We start from the raw sequence: 17,729 nt of genomic DNA, 5'->3' as shown, positions 1-17,729 counted from the left end.
CCCATGGGATTTGGAGCCTTTTGACTTCCAGGACCAGAGCGTGACCCCTCCAGGCAGCCATCTGTCAGGGGAAAGGAGCTTAAGTTGTATCCCCTCAGCCACAGGTCACTTCTATTGAGGCAGCAGCTGGGCAGGGAAGTGAATAGGAATGCTTGTGTTGAAAACAATAGTTTCAGTGCTAACAGTTCCTTATGCCCTCCCTCCCTCCCTGCTGTTTCCAGCGTCAGGTACACCTTAGAGAGCCATTTGGAGCAGAAAGACCTTCCACCTCTGCTGGGGCTCGAGTCTTTATCAGAGGAGATCACACTTGGACAAGGAGCTGACGTGTGGAGGGCAGCTGTGGAGTTTAAAAGAAGATAAATTATTTCTGCTGAGAGCTGAATTATTCCACATCATTTTCTTTTGTGTGTTTTTTGTTGTTATTACTGTCCATAAGGGCTACTGACTACAAATCAATGGAGAACAACCACCGAGAGACACAAAACAATCACAAAGAGACACAAAACAACCACAAAAAGACACTTAACAACCTCAAAGAGACATCAGTTGACTACAGAGAATTGAAAATGCACATAAAGAGACACAATGGTCTCACAATAGTTTGTACTGTCTCTCAGTCTGGGGGCTTCACAAGGGAGGAAACATGTCCGTGACCAGACACAGGCCTGTGTTTTTATAACCCATCTATGATTCCACATGAACACATACAATACATTCCAATTAACTGTGCCATCCTCTGATGTAAATATTGTAGATGTTTAAATTTGGAGACATCCAAGGTTCAAATGAAGGAGAAAGTGATGTTTTTTTTCATTATGTCTGTTCAGTCTGTTAATGAGGTTTTAGGGAACAGTTAATAAATCGACTATGAATGAACTGGAGCTCTTTTCTGTCTTATTTTCCTGCGGAGTGTTTCCCAACAGTGGGAACTTGGAGAAATGCACAGAAAAATGTGATCATGCCATCACGCCTCCCTCTGCAAAGTCAACCGAACAGTTACTTGAGCCACGCCCCTTGGGAGCTTCACAGTAGACAGACAGCTCCTCACAGCCAATCAGATGCGCGGAGAAAGCGACAGCGTTCTCTCTCCACCAATCACAGACGACGAGAGGCGGAGATAATCTTGTTGTTACCACAGAGATGATGTTCCGCGTTATTACGGTCCTCCGTATTTGTCCACCGAGCCAACGGAATACTTTCACCGGGCATCGGAGCACTGTGTTGGGAATTAAAACTCCAGCGTGCCCCTGTTCATCAGCAATGTCACCGCCCAGCCTCTGAGGTAAGTGGTTAGCGCTCGCTCGCTCAGCAGCCAACGTTTCTGGGGCTTGATGGGAGAAACGTGAGATGCGTTAACAGTTAGCTGGAGAGGTGGTTTCATTTGAAAAGCGACTGATTTTTATTTCTTTTGAAAACTAACGCGTGTTAGGACTGAAATATAACCGTTAGCTAAGTGTGCCTGGGAGGCGGTGATTTAACAAATCAGTGTAAATGATCGTTATCGCATTACGTTACGAAACACCCCGGTTTGCATCAGTTTTGAATCAACGAGATAACGTTACTACTAAGTCTACATTTACCGTTAGCATCAGTGTAATAACCGTGTTAGCTTACAGTGCCAGTAGCTAGCAAGCGGGTATTATTCTGTTGTAACGTATCTGACCGCAGCTGTGTTATTTCCCAGTGCGATATTTATCATACCTGTCATGCTTGTTTATTGTGATGGGAGGATGATAGGGTTAGCCCACGGAGCTAGCATACACCTGTCGCAACGTTTGAACGCTGCTCTGAAACCTGTAAATGTTTGGTTTACACCTAAAACACGGAAGCATGGCCGGCACCGAACCACTGTGAGTGCTTCGGTGTGCGCCGGTGTCAGGCTCTTTCCCAGCTGTAGTAAAAATAGTGAGGGTTTGTTGTTGGTGACCCTGGGAGACCAAACAGTCGGGGGAAAGAGGCTGTTTTTTCCTGTGTTGCTATGGTCGTGCCCGATGAATCTCCAGGGAAGTAGCGTGTGACACACTGTCTCATATCCAGCTCATTCCACTTTATTTTAGCTTGTTCAAAGGATGCATACAACGCGTGGCCCCTCGTCCATCCCGACGGGGGTCTCAGGAGACGCCCTGGACCTCAGCTTGTCAGGCTCCCAGCTTTCCATGACCAAAAGACCCAGCAGCGCATCACCTGGGAAGTTCTTCTCTCGCTCTGTGTCTGTTTCTGTGGCTAGTGACAGCAGAGGAAAGCGCAACACCCTGGTGAGTAACCCTGCACTGCCACATGTCTTTTGTGCTGGCAACAGAAAGGAACTGCAGATTGTTTGTGCGTTTTCTGATAATCTGTTCAAGATGCGGGAATGAGCACAGTCGCACTGTCTTCTAAGTTGCTTGCCTCAGAATTCTGCATGATACCAAGTGTGTAATGTTTGCAAACAAGTATTCTAACTCTTTAACAAACCTTTGAACTCCACACAGAGCGATGCCAGCTTTGGTAGCTCCCGCTCCATCAAGAACCTGAGGAGGTCCAACAGCACCACTCAGGTCAATCAGCAGGCCAATATTAGTTTAAGGTATAAACACACACACACATACACACATGTATACAAACTGTACACACCTGCTGCTGATGTAACAACACTCGAGCTGTTTGTGCCTGTAACATATTTACAAGTAGACCAGAGGTATTTCTTATTTCTCTGGGTCCAAGCTATTTTCGTCATTCCTTATCACTGACACTGACGCACTGAACTGCACATGGTACAGTATGTGCTGATACATGTACTCTGCAAAGCCTCGGGCAAATCTTTCTCTGAAGATTCAGTTAGATCATCGAATGACCTTTACAGCAGCATAGATGCTGAAATATGAAGGTCATGTTTTTGTAAATGACATAAAAGAATGTGTGTATTTTAGATAATGTGCATCAGGTTGTCTTGAAGCAGAGCTCATGTTACCAGGACCAGTCTCTGTAGTTTAACCCTGTCGCACGAAGCTCTTTAAACCAGGGTGCTGCTCCTCAGTGAGCAACAGCTGGCAGCCCTGAAGCCTCAGCACTTCAGACAATGGGAGTTGTGGCGCGCCAGCTCCTGCATGATAAAGAGTAGCGGGAAGCTGGGTGGCTGTTGCTAGGGTCGCGGGGTGCAGGGACTTGCTTTGTCCTAGGTTAGAGGGAGGGGGGGTGCTGGGACCTCAGGGTCAGGTTACCCCCTCCAACAGGAGCCAGTGAAAAGAGAAGTGTGCATGCTCTGGTTCTATTGTCCGGCAGCTGCTGCCACCCCCCCTCCCCTCTCTGCCTCTGAGGATGCAGAGCAGAGGGGCTTTAAATTTAAAGACATTCTAAATGCCCGCAATACCCCCTCCAAGTCTCTGAGTCTTTCAGGGCTGTCATTGGGTCACTCACCACCCTCTCCCTCCCCACTGCTCCCCCACCTCCATACATCACTCTCTTGTAAAGCAAAAAGTAGAGGAATGTGCTGCCTGAATAGTGTTGTCAGATTGCTTTTCATTGGGCCAGCTGGCTTGACCCCCCCCCCCCCCCCCCCAGAAGACACACACACACACACACACACACACACACACACACACGCTCATTTATATACTTACCCAGACAGAAACTCCCTGCACAGCACAGGCAGGCTGCAGCACAGATACCAGCAGAGGCCGGGCCGGACAGGAGGTCGCCTACATCTGTGCCTCATGGTGGAGGTGCTGGTGTGGAAGGCTATCTGCAGGATGAATGACAGGCCACGGGGATCAACATATGTGTGCATGCATTTCCATGGAATCCATAACAGACGGTCAGCTGCTCTATACTGAATTCCAGTGCTGGGGGGGGGGGCAGGATGAGACCTATTTCTGCAGCTGTCGTTACAACATTTAATCACAAAAGCTGCCACTAAAAGCCACGACTCGAGCTCCCTGCTTTGTGTCCAGTTGTTTAATTGTGTGTTGTGCACTGCTGAGCCCTTGTTACTTGAAAAACAAGCCCAGAATGTGCCCACCCCCACCCCCACCCCCCAAACACATACACTTATAAGCACAGATTTGAAATGATTTTCCTGGCTTACAGCTACGTCAGCCTTTTAAAGAGTCAGTTCACCCAAACTGCAAAAAAAATCTTGTATTCTTTTCACCTCCTCTAGTTTCATCTATGAATGCTAATTCTTTCCAGGTTTTGAGATTTCTGTGATTTCCTTAGGTTTAATGGTAAAAAATATACTGCAGTATTGGACTCTGTGGTCCTAACCTGTGGCTGGTGTGTGTGTTTCCCAGTCAGGACCAGAGTGAGGACTACCTGGCCCTGTTTGACAGCAGCTCAGATGGACGCAAGAAACTGGCCAGCCTCAGCAAGGCCTCCCCAGACAGAACTACATGGAACATCCTGGTATTTATCATCAGCTACAATGGTTCATTTGTCATGTCTTTAAATTTAAATATATGTATATATATTATTTCCTCCTTTCCCAAACATGAGATACTTTTAAGGATGTCCGATCACACAGTAGTTCAGTGATATCAGTGCAACCACTGCATGTTTCTGTCTGTAAGGACGATCAGCCGAGAGCGTTCCCTCTGCACTCCAGCTCCCGCAGCACTGGCAGCGTGGACTCCCCCACCAGCCTGAAGAAGAGAGAGCCTGGCATCGCTCTGGCTGCCACCTTCACTGCCAACAACAGGTGGGCAGCGTCTCTGACACAGCCACACACACAGCAGTCCAGGTACAGCTGACACCAGCCCAACAAAAACCTGCACTGCTGCGCTCTGGATCTCTACCTGCCTCTCATGTTTCATACCTGTTGATCACAGCAGCTGATACCGCCTGCAGGAATTCCACCCACACACTTTTCCTGTATGTAAGAAAAACCTGTGTGGGCTGAGTTTGTAATATGGCAAGAATTTGTGTCAAAGCACCAACAGTATCAGTTACTGTAATGTAATGTCTTGAAGGGGTGAAGTGAGAAAAGATGGCAGTGTCATCCTCACTACTTGACACAGATGCCAACACATGAGTTTTGCACAGATTGTAGGTCAGCACTGTCTCCGGCACAGCGTCATGGTGCCTGTTTGTTTTTCCCAGGAGCAACAAGGGAGCTGTGGGAAACTCTGTCACCACCATCTTACACAACAACTACTCTGAGAAACCACTCACACCCAAGAGCTCCAACCAGAAGCCGTCCTTTAAGTAAGTTGAGAAGACAATACAGTCCCTAGGCTGACATGATGATTGAGAAGAATTATAACAGGTCTAAGCCAAAGTAACAGGCTGGTATTGGCCATAATGAAAAGCCAGCCAGGTGTGTTTGTGTTGATGTTGTGGTTTGTTGAAAGCACTGCTGCACTGGTGATTTACACTGAACCACCACCATCTGACTTTGTGTTCTTTCAGTAACATCCTAAAAGCCACAGCAAACGATGAGGTGTCTCTAGAGAACGGTTCCCTCACTAAGTCCCAGAAGAATTTCTTGTCAGCGTCCCCCACCTCCAACAACAAATCCCCAGTGTCGGGCCAGCGCGGCAGCCCCGTGCTGCCTCGAAGGAGGGAGGTCACTGAGGAGGAGGCTGAAAGGTCAGACACACTGTTCCCACTTGGTACCTGATTCACTGGTGTTCATCTTCTTTGTTTAATTGTTGTGTGACTCATAGCAGTTCTCCTGTGTACTTGCAGGTTTATCCAGCAGGTGAACCAGGCAGCAGTCACCATCCAGCGCTGGTACAGACGCCATGCCAAGAGACAACACACAAACCAAGCAGTGCTCAAACGCATCCTCGCCAGTAAAAGAAAGGTATCCATCTGTTCCCCGGCTGCCTTCTCTCTGATTCATCTCTCTCTTTCTGTTGCCTCTGTATTAACGCTGTCTGTCGTCCCGTCGTAGGAGTGGGAGGAGAGAACAGAGGAGGAGAGTCGTCTGGAGCAGCAGCAGAAGAAGGATGAAGAAAGGAAACGGATTCGTGAAGAGAAAGCTCGTCTGGCCCGACTTGCTGCCATCCAGGTGCCCACCTCTCATCTACTTTACTGCGCCTCCATAGAGTTTTAGTCCTTAACATGTGCCATGTAGTGCAAATTATATCATGATTTAAGCATTTGAATCAAGCTTCTTTGTGGACATTTTCCCTGGATCATGATTTTCAACACTGTCCTGTGTCTCCCTCTGGTGGTGTGGTTCAGGAGCTGCAGCAGAAAAGAGCCCAGCGGGTTACAGAGGCGCAGCCTGCAGCTGAGGTGGAGCTGGAAAACCTGCGGCAGACTGCTGGTGTCGGTGGACGTAAGAAGCCACCCAGGATTTCCCCGACCAACAAAAGTCCAGCCTCGCCAAGCAACAACAGCCCGCTGTCACCAACAGTCATCAAAGCCAAGAACACAGGTCTGTGCGTCTCTGCACTGGGCCCTTCTGATTTCACATCCTGTGCATCATCAGCTGCTTGTAACTGCCCGTGAACACACACTGAAGGTTGCGGAACAAATGTTGTTTCTGACAAGTGAACTGATTATTGATTTACTGATCGTTGTGTGTTTCCACAGATTCTAATCTGAACGTTGTGGCTGACCTAGGTGAGCTAAGCTTCAGAGCCATTTCCCCAGCTCTGTCCAATCCTAGAGGCTCTCAGTGTTCCCAGGTAAACAGCTCAGCTCTGCTTCCTTCACTCACCACCTCTACATCTCTCCTGAGATTTTAAAAACCCTCTATTTCTCCTCTCCTGTCGGAGCAGGAGGACAGAGCAGAGGAGGATATTTGCCTGGAGCAGCAGCATCAAGAGAACGACAGGAAATTGCGTAAAGAGAAAGCTCGTCTGGCTCGGCTCGCCGCCACCCAGCTGAACACATCTGATGTACGTAGTTAAAGCCAGGGTTGAGGCCTTGTTTCTTAAGTTACCAGCCAACCACATCACACTCGCTCTGTCTAACGTCTCCCTCTGGTGGTGTGGTTCAGGAGCTGCAGCAGAAGAGAACCCAGCGGGTTGCAGAGGTGCAGCCTGCAGCTGAGGTGGAGGCCGAAGGCCCGAGGCAGACCGCCATGGTTGGACGCAAGAAGCCACCCAGGATTTCCCTGACTAACAGGAGTCCAGCGTCGCCGAGCAACAACAGCCTGCTGTCACCAACAGACATTAAAACTAAGAACACAGGTCTGTAGCTGCTCCTCGCGTTAAAGTTGCTTAAAACGTGACATTTCGGATGTGACAGAATCCTGTAATAAGTGCACCGGTTAAATGTTTCCACAGATACAAATTTGAATGTTGTGACTGACTTAGGGGAGCTCAGTTTCAGAGCCGTTTCCCCAGCTCTGTCCAATCGCAGAGGTTCTCACTGTTCTCAGGTAAATAACTGAAAACTTCCATCTGCACTGAAATGATCAAAGTCCTTCTGATTGGTCCTATTATCTACATGTTTGTCATGTCCGTGCTGCAGGAGACTCTGCAGAGGTCAGTGAGTGTGGAGGACCAGCGGCAGGGGGCCCTGTCTAGCAGGGCTCAGTCTAAAACCACCCTGAACGAGCTGCTGGACACTCTGAAGCTGTTAGAGGAGGAGCCAGAGAGGCTGTCAGAGCCAAAGTGCTACCGCAAAGAGAAATACGCCTGGATAGATGAGGTCAGTGTTAATGTCCTGGTCGAGCTGCGGAGGAAAAAACCATAAACTACTAATGACACCTGAGTAACCTGCATCCCCACCGTGTCTCACTGAAGGACGGAGACTCCAACTCTCTGACCACTGACAACCTGGAGCGTCACGGGCAGCTGAGCCACCACCCTGCACTGCCAGACGGGGGCGCCCTGCTGTCTGAGGCCAAGCTGCAGAGCATCATGAGCTTCCTGGATGAGATGGAGAAGTCTGAGCAGGAGAGACCACGCTCTGTCACCTCGGGGTCACACAGAGAGGTCAGGCTCTGCAGTCCGAACACTGACACTGAGTTTTATTTCTTTGTCTCAACATAAAACATGCAACAACAAGTTTTCCCCATAAAAACTCAGCCCAGATCTGTCAGGTGTCAGATTCTGTTCATGTGCTGACTGGATCTCTGTGTCTCAGGCTGTGTTGTCTGAGGAGGAGCTGGCCGGCGTCGAGCAGGCGTCGGCCACCGCCGCCGAAGTCACCGGCTCCATGATGAGAATCAAGCTGGAGCTGGAGGAGAAGAAACGCACCGTCAACATGCTGCAGGCCGCTCTGGTGGGGAGACGCACGCGTGTCACAGTAAATTTTACTGCAGAGGGAAGTTGTTGGCCTCGTTTAGCTCCTCATGTGTGCTCATCTTCCTCCTCCTCTGCCCCCCCAGGCCCAGCAGAGGGAGCTGACGGTGAGACACGTGAAGGAGACTGAGAAGGAGCTGAGCAGAAACTTCCAGCTCCAGAAGGAGCAGTATGAAGCCACCATCCAGAGACACCTGACTTTCATTGATCAGGTAGGCGGACACTCACAGTCTGTTCCCAGCTTCACAACACCCACGTTCTCCTGCCCTCTAACACGCGCTCTCGCCCCGCAGCTGATCAACGATAAGAAGGCTCTGAGTGAGCGCTGTGAGGGAGTGGTGGGGGAGCTGAAGCAGGTGGACCAGAAGTACACCAAGAAGATCGCACAAATGCAGGAGCAGCATGAGATGGTGAGACGGCCACGATTTCCACATCAGTGGAAAAACACGAGTTACGACATTAAAATTTCAGAATCTACATCTGCACTTGTTGTCACTGCCTCTGCTCTGCCTCCTGTGTGACTGTGTCTCGCTTTTCTGTTGCTTGTGTCGTGCTGCTTGTGTTTAACTGTCTCTCTGTTTTTCCCTCTCTTCTTCTTCTTCTTCTTCTTCTTCTTCTTCTTCTTCACCTTCACTGCCCTTCTCTTCCCGCATCTGTTTTTTTTCCTGGCTTTAGGTGTGGCAAATTCTGGGTCCCTTGTGCGAGGTAACTTTGTTTATTTCCTCTAACACAGTCATCCTTGGCATGATCACCTCTCTCTCATTCCACCACTCCTTTCTCATTTCATTTGTTTGTCGCACGCAACTTCTCTTGGACAGTGTGTCTGCATGTGAGTCCCCTCACACTTTTCTCACCTCTAGATTTAGATATAAAGCTCATATTGCTTTATGTCATGAAGTGGACTGTCTTGCCCAGAATTTGTTTCCACTCTTCTCTCCCTCTTTTCACATGTGCGGTGTATTTAAAGAAATAAATTCAGTTTGAGTTCGGTGTTGTTTTCAACACCTCTGCCCTCCCACACTCCCTCCCTCCACAGGAGATCAAGAAGTTAAAAGACCTCATGAGTGCCACAGAGAAGATCCGCCGGGAGAAATGGATTGACGAGAAAACCAAGAAGATCAAAGAGATCACCGTTAAAGGTAGAGTGGTCGGAGTCGTAGGTCGGAGCTGAAACCTGAGATTAAAACATCGTCACTACAGCTTCATTAAGATCAGGGCATTAATTAGCAGAATTTGTGAAATTCCGCTTTGCTCAGGGGAACTTCTCCCATCTGCTCTGATCAAGTAAACCTTTATTTACACCAGAGTCTTCCAGTGTAACCTGTGGCAGTCATGTGACATCATCTCATCCACTGGTGGCTTCGCCTCGCTGTGGTTTTACCTGTGGTCCTCTTAGGCCACATCCACACTGCTACATTTATACCTGGCGTCCACACTGCTCTGGAGTTTGTGAGCCCCTGAAATGGAGACTGTGGACAGGCAGAAAACGAGACCATGGTCGCTCCTGATTGGCTCTTATCAGCCTTGACTGCCAGTGGTGAAAGCAACATGGATAACGATTTAGAGGCGTTACCAAGCTTGTTGTCTGTATTCTGTATTTTCTAATCTTCCTTGTTTGTATTATTTTCTACAACTTTACACCGTCACATGCCCAGATCTGACATTGACAGACTGTCCGAGCTTCTAAGTCTTTGGATGTTTCAGCCGACATGGCCTCAGCTTCTTGTCAGTGCTCCTGTTGACTCTGTGTGACCTCTCACCTTCCAGAAGTTTACCAGCCAACCACCTCAAAGATTTAAGCTGCACTGTATCAAAGTAAAATTCAGCTAATGTTCTGTACTCAGCTTGGTTTGGACATTTTCTGTCTCACTAAAGGCAACCTGAACAAAGAGGGTGCAGCTGAGTTTCCAGAAACTCACCATGTTGTTCCTGTTTTTCAGCTCTGATGAGCTGAGCCCAGGAAAAGTGCCAGACACTTGCCAGGCAGCGCTGGTGAGGTGTTAGTGCTGCCACAGCTCTTGAGAAACCAGAATAGTTTGCAATTCTTAACTTAGTCATGTTGCCACCTGTATGTAGACTGGAAATAAAGCTGTCTGACGGTAATATGACTCATGAAACTCCAGAATTACCATTAAAAATGACCTGAACCATGGATTACGTTTTATCCAGTAAGCTGTGAAACATCTTTCAGCCACAGATGGTGACCTGTTCCCTGTCCCTCCTCCTCCTCCTCCCTCAGGTCTGGAGCCAGAGATCCAGAAGCTGATCTCCAAACACAAGCAGGAGCTGAAGAAGCTGCGGACGCTGCACGAGGCGGAGCTGCTGCAGGCGGACGACCGCGCGGCCCAGCGCTACGTCCGCCAGTGTGAGGAGCTCCGCCAGCAGCTGGAGAAGGAGAAGGAGGAGCAGTGTCAGAGAGAGAGGGAACTGGCCAAGCAGAGGTGGGCATGTGACATCATCATTACTCATACTGGCCTCCGATGCCTCTCTGTATTGGCTTCTTTAATTGCATCCACTCAGTCACTCAGCTCCATCAGAAACGAAGGAAAAGCAGCTTAAAAGTAAAATGTCCTCAAACACAAGCAGCCTGTGTTGAGCTTAATTCATTCAAACCTGAGAGAGCTGGCCCTCAGTCTGCACACTTCACTCACAGTCCTCCTCATCTCTCATGTTTTTGGAAGCATTGAAATGGTGCTGCTTGAGAGAGAGGCTTTTTTAGTTCACTTGCATCTGTGGCACATGAGGGAACATCCTGTCAGAGTTAATGAGTCTAGCAGATGAAAGGCTGTTAGCAGATGTTGGTTAATTAGTCACTTGTTTGTGTGTTCTGCCTGTGTGTCATCATCAATGTTTATGTTCATTTTTAGCAGCCTCAGTGTGATGAGCTTGTCTTTGTGTTTACATGTGTGTGTCAGATATGAGAAGCAGCTTCAGGAGGAGGAGCTGTCCCTGCAGCAGCAGAGGAGGCGTCTCTACAAGGAGGTGGCAGAGGAGAAAGAGAGGCTGGCCCAGCTGGCTGCAAGGTGAGGTCAAAGGTCATCTGTCTGGTCTCTCTCTGTGCAGTGAATGCGAGGACATAAAGCAGAGCCATCTATCTTAAGAAGAGACAGCTCCAGAAATACTGCTGCAGAATGTTCCTGTCCACTGGTAAAGCTTCCACAGTGCTTCCCACAGGTTGAGAATGTGCTTGTGGAGGAGGTGCAGCGAGTGACTGATACGCTGAGACTTGTGTAGTTTAGAGGGGGAGAGTGTAACCCAGGTGATTTTCTGTAGCTACAATTCACACACATGCAGGATATTGCGAGACACGAGCTGTGTGTGTGTCCAGCCTCTCACCCACTCACCCACTGCAGTGCACACAACTCAGACAAGTGTGTGGCTAAAAATGAGCTAGTTTGAAAAGAGTGAAATGAGGAAACTGAGTGATTTTATCTCCCCGGCTGCTCCATGGAGAGCATGTGTATCAGAATCTGTGTTCCAGTCTAGTTCAACAATGCTGTCACACTGTTGAGAAGCAACCTTGAAGATTCATTGTACTGGAACAGCCTCAGGGTCAGATATTTTTGTCACACAATAACAAATCCCACCGTCCTGATCCTGTAGAAAAACTGATCATTCCTATTTGTGAGAGTGTGTGTGCTTGAAAAGCTGCCTCCCTTCAGGGAATGTAGATGTTTTTACTGAAGAAACTCGACTGCAGCTGCTCAGCTGCTGAAGAAGACTGAAATAAGCTCTGTGAAATGCCATTAAAAGTAACAAGCAGTGTGAACCACAGATGAAATATTATGATGTGAATGTTAGGAATGCATTTGGAAACACGCTGTTTACTGGAACAGAAAACATTTTACATACTTGGTAACAAATGCAGCCTTTGATATGTTTTTCTGTGAACTTTGGTCCCACACCGATGATGCTGGCGGCCCGTTCCTGTCTGCAAACATGAAGTGAACAGCAAATACAGAAGACTGAATATCTCCTGAAGCTGCAGCTTTATTGTAGGATCCTTTTAGCTTCAGTCTGCTGTATTTTTACAGATGATGCATGTAGGGTTGTTGTGGCTCTCCCTTTCAGTGATGGTCTTTGTGTTTGTGTTGCAGGCAGCGAGCTGAGCTGGAGGATCTGCGGCGGCAGCTGGAGGAGAACAGCTCTCTGGCTGGACGCGCCCTCAGAGAGGAGCTGGACAAAACCCGGGAGGAGCAGGAGCGGAGACACCAGGTGAGAACTGAGTGTGAACTGTGCAGAACAACATCAGTATCAGACTGAACCAGACTCTTCCAACCTGCTGTCTCACGACTGCGTCCAGTGTCTGCACCTCAGTCGGCCTCCGTCAGAACTCTGAGGCAGGCAGCACGTCTGCAGCAAGCTAACTGAGGGTTGTTTGTGTTACTAGGTGGAGATGAAGGCGCTGCAGGAACGTCTGGACATCGAAAAGCAAAGCTGGGAGGAAAACTACAAGAAAAAAGAGGTTGGTTGAAATACTGTGCAGCTCTATCTGCTCTCAGTGCTCGACTCTTTTGTTCCCAGTGAGGTGGAAGAAACCACTGTGTGCCGTGTAAATATAAAGTATTGTGCTTATAGGGCCCTGCAGGCATCAGTTTGGCCTGCTCACTCCTGCTTCAGGGGAAATGTGTGAAACTTACAGAGAACAGGAGCTGAGCGTCTCTGCCAACAATCTTTTTCCACTGTATGTAGTGACTTCAGCAGGTGGCACGTTTCCAGCTGCCTGGAGTTCAGCAGTGTCGTTTAGAGGAAACCCTGTAGATCACATGTACTGAGGAGGAGCAGAGTCACTGAGGCAGGAGTCGTTAGGTTTCCACAGACAGTCAGTGACACAGGCAGGATGTTCAGTAAGGAGAAGAATCAACCAATGAGGACGTAATGACAGGTGTACATTACTGTTTTTATGTGCATGTGCGTGTGCATGTATGTGCCAGAACAGACAGCATGTGTAAATGTGTGTCTGCAGGAAGCGTGGCTGCTGAGCCGCGAGCGCGAGCTCAAAGACGAGCTGCGGCGAGAGCGTGATAAAGAGATCGAGCTCGCCATCTGGACGCTGGAGGAGGAGACCAGCAAGGACAAGGAGGAGTGCGAGAGGGCTGCCGACAACAGGTGTGTGTGCGCTGTGTGTGACAGTGTTTCCTCAGTGCAAATAATGGCTTCACCAAGTGTCGGCACCAACCTGTGACACACACTGTTCTCAGAGTGAAGCGTGTGAGGGAGAAATACGAGGCCGAGCTGAGGGAGCTGGAGCACTCAGAGAGGGCGGCGGTGGAGAAACAACAGGAGCTGAGGAAGCAGCAGATGGAGACGGAGGGAGAGCTGATCAGACTTCAGGCCCTGCTCAGACAGAAAGAACAGGAGGTCGAGGACATCTTGCAGGTGAGGAGCTAATCCCTCTCACTCAGAAACCGGTGAATGTCTCCTGATTCCATTTGAACCGGTCGGATTGTCTCCTCAGACCAGGGACAAGCTGGTGGACGAGCGCCGCAGCCTGGCGGAGGTGATCAGGCAGGAGTTTGCTGATCGGCTGGTGATGACGGAGGAGGAGAACCGCAGGATGAAAGTGGAGGTGTCCGAAGTCAGGGCAAGGCTACGGCTGGAGGTGGAGAGGGTCACCAGGGAGAAGGAGGAGGAGCTGGCTGAGGTCCATCAGCGGTAAGACGGAGGAGATAAAAACACACTGACTGACACGACATGAGTGAAAAACACTTTTCTATCTGAGACGACAGATTTGTCAGACTGGTCCCAGCACTAATGGTTCAAGAGAAATGACAAACAGACCTGAGTTCATCTGGATAAGATGCAGTGTGATGAACAGAGGTCAGGATTGACACGTCTGGAAGTTACAAAGCCAAAACTTGATCTCTCAGACAATCAGCCGCCCTCAGTGTGTAGAAGAAAAGACTCCCAGGATCTAGGTTGGCGGCGGTCGCCACACATTTCATAAATATTGTCGGCCAACTGGCTCCGTGCTTGTTCTGCTCCAGGTGTGCACGGGAGTGTTGGCACAGTTTAAAGCTGCAGTTTAAAATGAATGAAAGGTGGAAACTTAAGATCTGCCACTTTGTAAAGGAGGAGAAATATGAGCTGAGTGGAGGGTTGGAATAATCCTGAAGATGACCTGATTAATGTCACGACACAGATGATCTGAGCAGAGGGCTGTGTTTTAGCTGCTTGTATGGCACCAATACTACATGGCCAAAAGTTCATAGACACCTGAACATCTGGCTGCACACATCTGGCTGGGTGATGAGGTCCGGCTCACCACCCGTGTCCCGGCTGTCAGGTGGAGGTCAGGGCTCAGTGCAGATCACTCAGGTTCCACTCTTTTCTTTACGGAGCTGCTTTGTGCACGGGAGCAAAAACACAAAGTTGTGTCTGCATCAGTGTCTAAAATATTATTGTATGTCACCCACAGCAACAGTGTGGATGACTGATGTGTTGTTAATAGTTTCTGGAGACAGTGGAGCTCTGTGGCTCAGAGGAATCAGGCTGTGGATACACACACAGGAGCGGAGGGATCAGTTCAGTGCTGCTTTGGTCTTTAATCATACAGTTCATTAACATGTGGAAAGCAGTGTCTGCATACATCTGACCATATAGTCTACACGCTCATTGTCTCTTGTATTAGGGAGAATTTTCTAGCTGGTGTGTTTTAGCAGCTGACATGAAAGCAGCATCACTTACTGGACTGATGGTCGCCCGCAGAACTTCATTAACACCTTTTGTCCCTGTGATCTGCCAGAGTGAAGTCAGCCATCTTGAAGAAGGAAGAAACTGTCAATAATCTTCGGAAGCAGCACGAGGTGAGAGGGCGGGTCTTTGTGTCAGAGCATGATAAACAGGAGGGATGATTGACAGCGTGTGTAAATGTCACCTTCTCCTCTGATAGGCTGCTCTGAAGAGGGCGGATCACCTGGAGGCACTGTGGGAGCAGCAGAGGAAGCAGCTGCTGGAGAAGTGACTGACAGGAAGGCCAGATGTCATCCATCTGGACCCCCCCCAGCTCAGAGCTCAAACCCTTGTGTCGCCCCCCCCCCCCGTGACTTTTTCTTTATGTTCCCGCCAACAAGACTGAACCTGTGGAGCTTCAGAAGGTTGAACAAGTGACTGAACCTTGTCCTACCTCATTTGTAAATGGGGAAATGCACTGGGCCCCCCCCCCCCCAAACCGCAGACATGAAGGAACGTATTGTGTTAGACTTTCCCTGATTTAAATTCCATAGACCAGGTGGAACCAAATAAAAACTCTACGGACGGACTCCCCATTCTTCTTCTTCCCTTTCCAGAGGATGGCTGTTGTCATTATTGTTCAGACTGTAAACCCCCACCCCCCACCCCGTGCTCCCTCCTGCTACAGCCTGTGGAGCGGGAACGCCTCCATGTTCCCCACACAGCTGCCACAGAGACCAGTTCCAGATGTTTTGGAAACCAGCTCAGGCCTGTGCTGGTGTAAAGGGGGGGGGGTCGCTCTTTCTGGAGGACCACTTACAAGCAAGGACAGCATCATGGCAACACTACGTGCTTCTGCCTGAACCAAGTCAAGCTCTCACTGCCCCCTGTTATGTGTTGAGTCATGTGTTTTGTCCCAGTGCCCCCTCGGGGGCAGCGCTAATTACAGGATCTATCACCCCCTCCCTCCCTGCGGCTCTGAGCAGCTCTGAGCAGTTTGTTTTATGTGTCTTAGAGCAAACTTAGGATCTAACAAAGAGGTTGGAGATAATGTACTAATCCTGGTTACAGACTGAAAGTAGAGTGGGTGTGGAAGGTTGTTAGAGAAGCCAACGAGTGGAGAAAAATGTGACGACATGTTTGAGGTCGAAGGCAAATGTTTGAAAGTTTGAATGTAAGAAAGAAATGAAGAAGAGGAGGGTGGAGGGAGGAAGGAATGTGCATAGAAAATGTTTGTAGGATTAGGAAAGCAGAGCTGGGACAGAGCTGGGTGGCAGCAGGGTTTGGGGGGGCATGAAGCATGTGACCAGAGCTATGTTAAATGCCATGTAGGTTCTGCTGGGCCTGAGTCCGAGGCTGCCCTGCGACACGCAAGACTCAACACACACACACACACCCCCACACACACACACGTAAACTATCTGTGTTGTTTTGTTTTTTTTCAGTTTCTTTACCTTCACAATGAACGGAGACATGTGGTAGCCCCTCGGAGACACAAGACGTCTTTGTGGATAAGATTTCAGTCAGAACGGTCCATAGCTTGAGTTAGTGGGGGGTGAGTGTAACAAGAGTTTGTGCTGCAGAGAGAAACTCTAAACCTGGAAGTAAAGCCTGTTATTTAGGTGCAACATGATGTGAAAGACCACGTTCTGCTGTGGCTCTGAAAGCTCTGAATTATCAGAATATATTTATTCTGCCTTTTTTCCCTTTATTTATTTTCCACTTTGGCACTCTTCCATGACCTTTGCAGTGTTACTGCTCCACACAAAGGTCAAGGGTCGTTCTAGTTACTTGGCAGAGCTGATAACTGTCACAGTGAGATTTTATAACTCTGCCATTTTCAGGTGGTTTGAATTCAGTATGTTAGGTTTTTCTGACGTGAACTTTGTGAAGGAAAGGAGCTGATGTAACGCAGCTTTGTGTTTAATGCAGTTTGGGACCTGAGAGGCATTAAATCACATCACCCCCCCCCTCCCGATCTCCCTGAGCCTGTTAGCAGGACAGAGGTGGTTGATATGTGTCCCACGTCTCTGTGGGCTTTGGGGCCACCAGCTGAGATTCACTGAGTCATGAGGACTTTGGTTTGGAGGGGCCCGAGGCCCCGGAGCCCCACAGTTTGCTCACAGCCTCTCGCTGCTCGGCCGGTGTTGGCACAGCAGACGGGGCTGCTGGCCTCGGACCCGGGGGGGGGGGGGGGGCGGCAATGTGAGTTGGCATTCCTCTCACATGCCCATCCTACAAGTGCCAATAAGCCTTGCCTTTGTGTGTTTGTGTGTGCGTGTGTGTGCGTGTGTGCCACCATTCCTCCCGTTTGACCTGAGATGACCCTCGTGCTGTCAGACACACTCACATGCACAAGGTGCCCTGTTTTTCTGATTTTTTTGTCACTTTGTACACAAACCATTCCAGCTGTCAGGGCTCATTGTGTTGTTTTTGTGTCCGTCTCTACATGTGTAACCATCTGTGCCCAAACATGCAGCTCTTGAATGCACCGTTTTGTCCACTCTTTTTTTTTTTAGTCTCTAGTTTTTATTGTTCTTCATGGCGATGGTCTGAAACTGTGAAGAAGACGGTGACTGATCCGTCAGCAGCCAGAGAATAAAAAGCAAAGATTGTTTGGAAAACACACTGTGGTCCTCTTTTGTGTTTGCTGTGGGAAGATGCACAATTGTCTGTTTGTTTCTGTCCCCGCCCTCCCATCATCCCCTGTTCTCACACCGTAACTCGTGGTTTGGAGACGAAGACGTGTCTCAAATCACAGAGACTGAAAACCCCACAGACTCCAGATTCTGAGCCCGAGCAGCTGTTTGGTTTGGAGCCTGATGATTTATTGAGAGTGTTGAAATAAAAAGTTTGATTCCTGAAAAAAGTGTAAACCAC

At 49.0% G+C, this 17,729-nt stretch overlaps 2 protein-coding genes across 5 annotated transcripts in view; both read left to right on the top strand.

The window, feature by feature from the left end:
* Positions 1-881, top strand: part of rnf213b (ring finger protein 213b) — a 32,445-nt gene extending 31,564 nt beyond the window's left edge. For all 3 annotated transcript variants that reach the window (XM_071463272.1, XM_071463271.1, XM_071463270.1), the window contains exon 65: positions 222-881. In XM_071463272.1, the coding sequence (XP_071319373.1) occupies positions 222-360 (139 nt within the window). In that variant the 3' untranslated portion in view covers positions 361-881. The remainder of the gene's footprint in view (positions 1-221) is intronic.
* A 241-nt stretch (positions 882-1,122) lies between these two features.
* Positions 1,123-17,725, top strand: cep131 (centrosomal protein 131). Of its 2 annotated transcripts, XM_071463273.1 has the most exons (30): positions 1,123-1,282; positions 2,058-2,255; positions 2,472-2,566; positions 4,269-4,380; positions 4,545-4,672; positions 5,074-5,178; positions 5,383-5,562; positions 5,662-5,779; positions 5,870-5,986; positions 6,163-6,358; positions 6,517-6,611; positions 6,705-6,824; positions 6,926-7,118; positions 7,215-7,309; positions 7,402-7,581; positions 7,677-7,868; positions 8,020-8,157; positions 8,264-8,389; positions 8,471-8,587; positions 8,853-8,882; positions 9,214-9,316; positions 10,417-10,618; positions 11,093-11,200; positions 12,275-12,392; positions 12,568-12,642; positions 13,144-13,286; positions 13,379-13,556; positions 13,636-13,832; positions 14,923-14,983; positions 15,070-17,725. In XM_071463273.1, exons 2-30 carry the CDS (start codon positions 2,070-2,072, stop codon positions 15,139-15,141), a joined length of 3,780 nt encoding a protein of 1,259 aa, XP_071319374.1. In that variant the 5' UTR covers positions 1,123-1,282; positions 2,058-2,069; the 3' UTR covers positions 15,142-17,725. The 2 variants fall into 2 exon arrangements, with proteins under 2 accessions (XP_071319374.1, XP_071319375.1); XM_071463274.1 differs by lacking the exon at positions 8,853-8,882.
* The last annotated feature ends 4 nt before the right edge of the window (positions 17,726-17,729 follow it).

This window comes from Trachinotus anak, unplaced genomic scaffold, assembly GCF_046630095.1.
Source record: "Trachinotus anak isolate AG129_WGS33_773 ecotype Australia unplaced genomic scaffold, CSIRO_AGI_Tana_v1 ptg000025l, whole genome shotgun sequence".
In the NCBI taxonomy this organism is placed as follows: domain Eukaryota; kingdom Metazoa; phylum Chordata; class Actinopteri; order Carangiformes; family Carangidae; genus Trachinotus; species Trachinotus anak.
The sequence above is the reverse complement of the archived record's forward strand: the minus strand, read 5'-3'. Positions and strand labels throughout refer to the sequence as shown.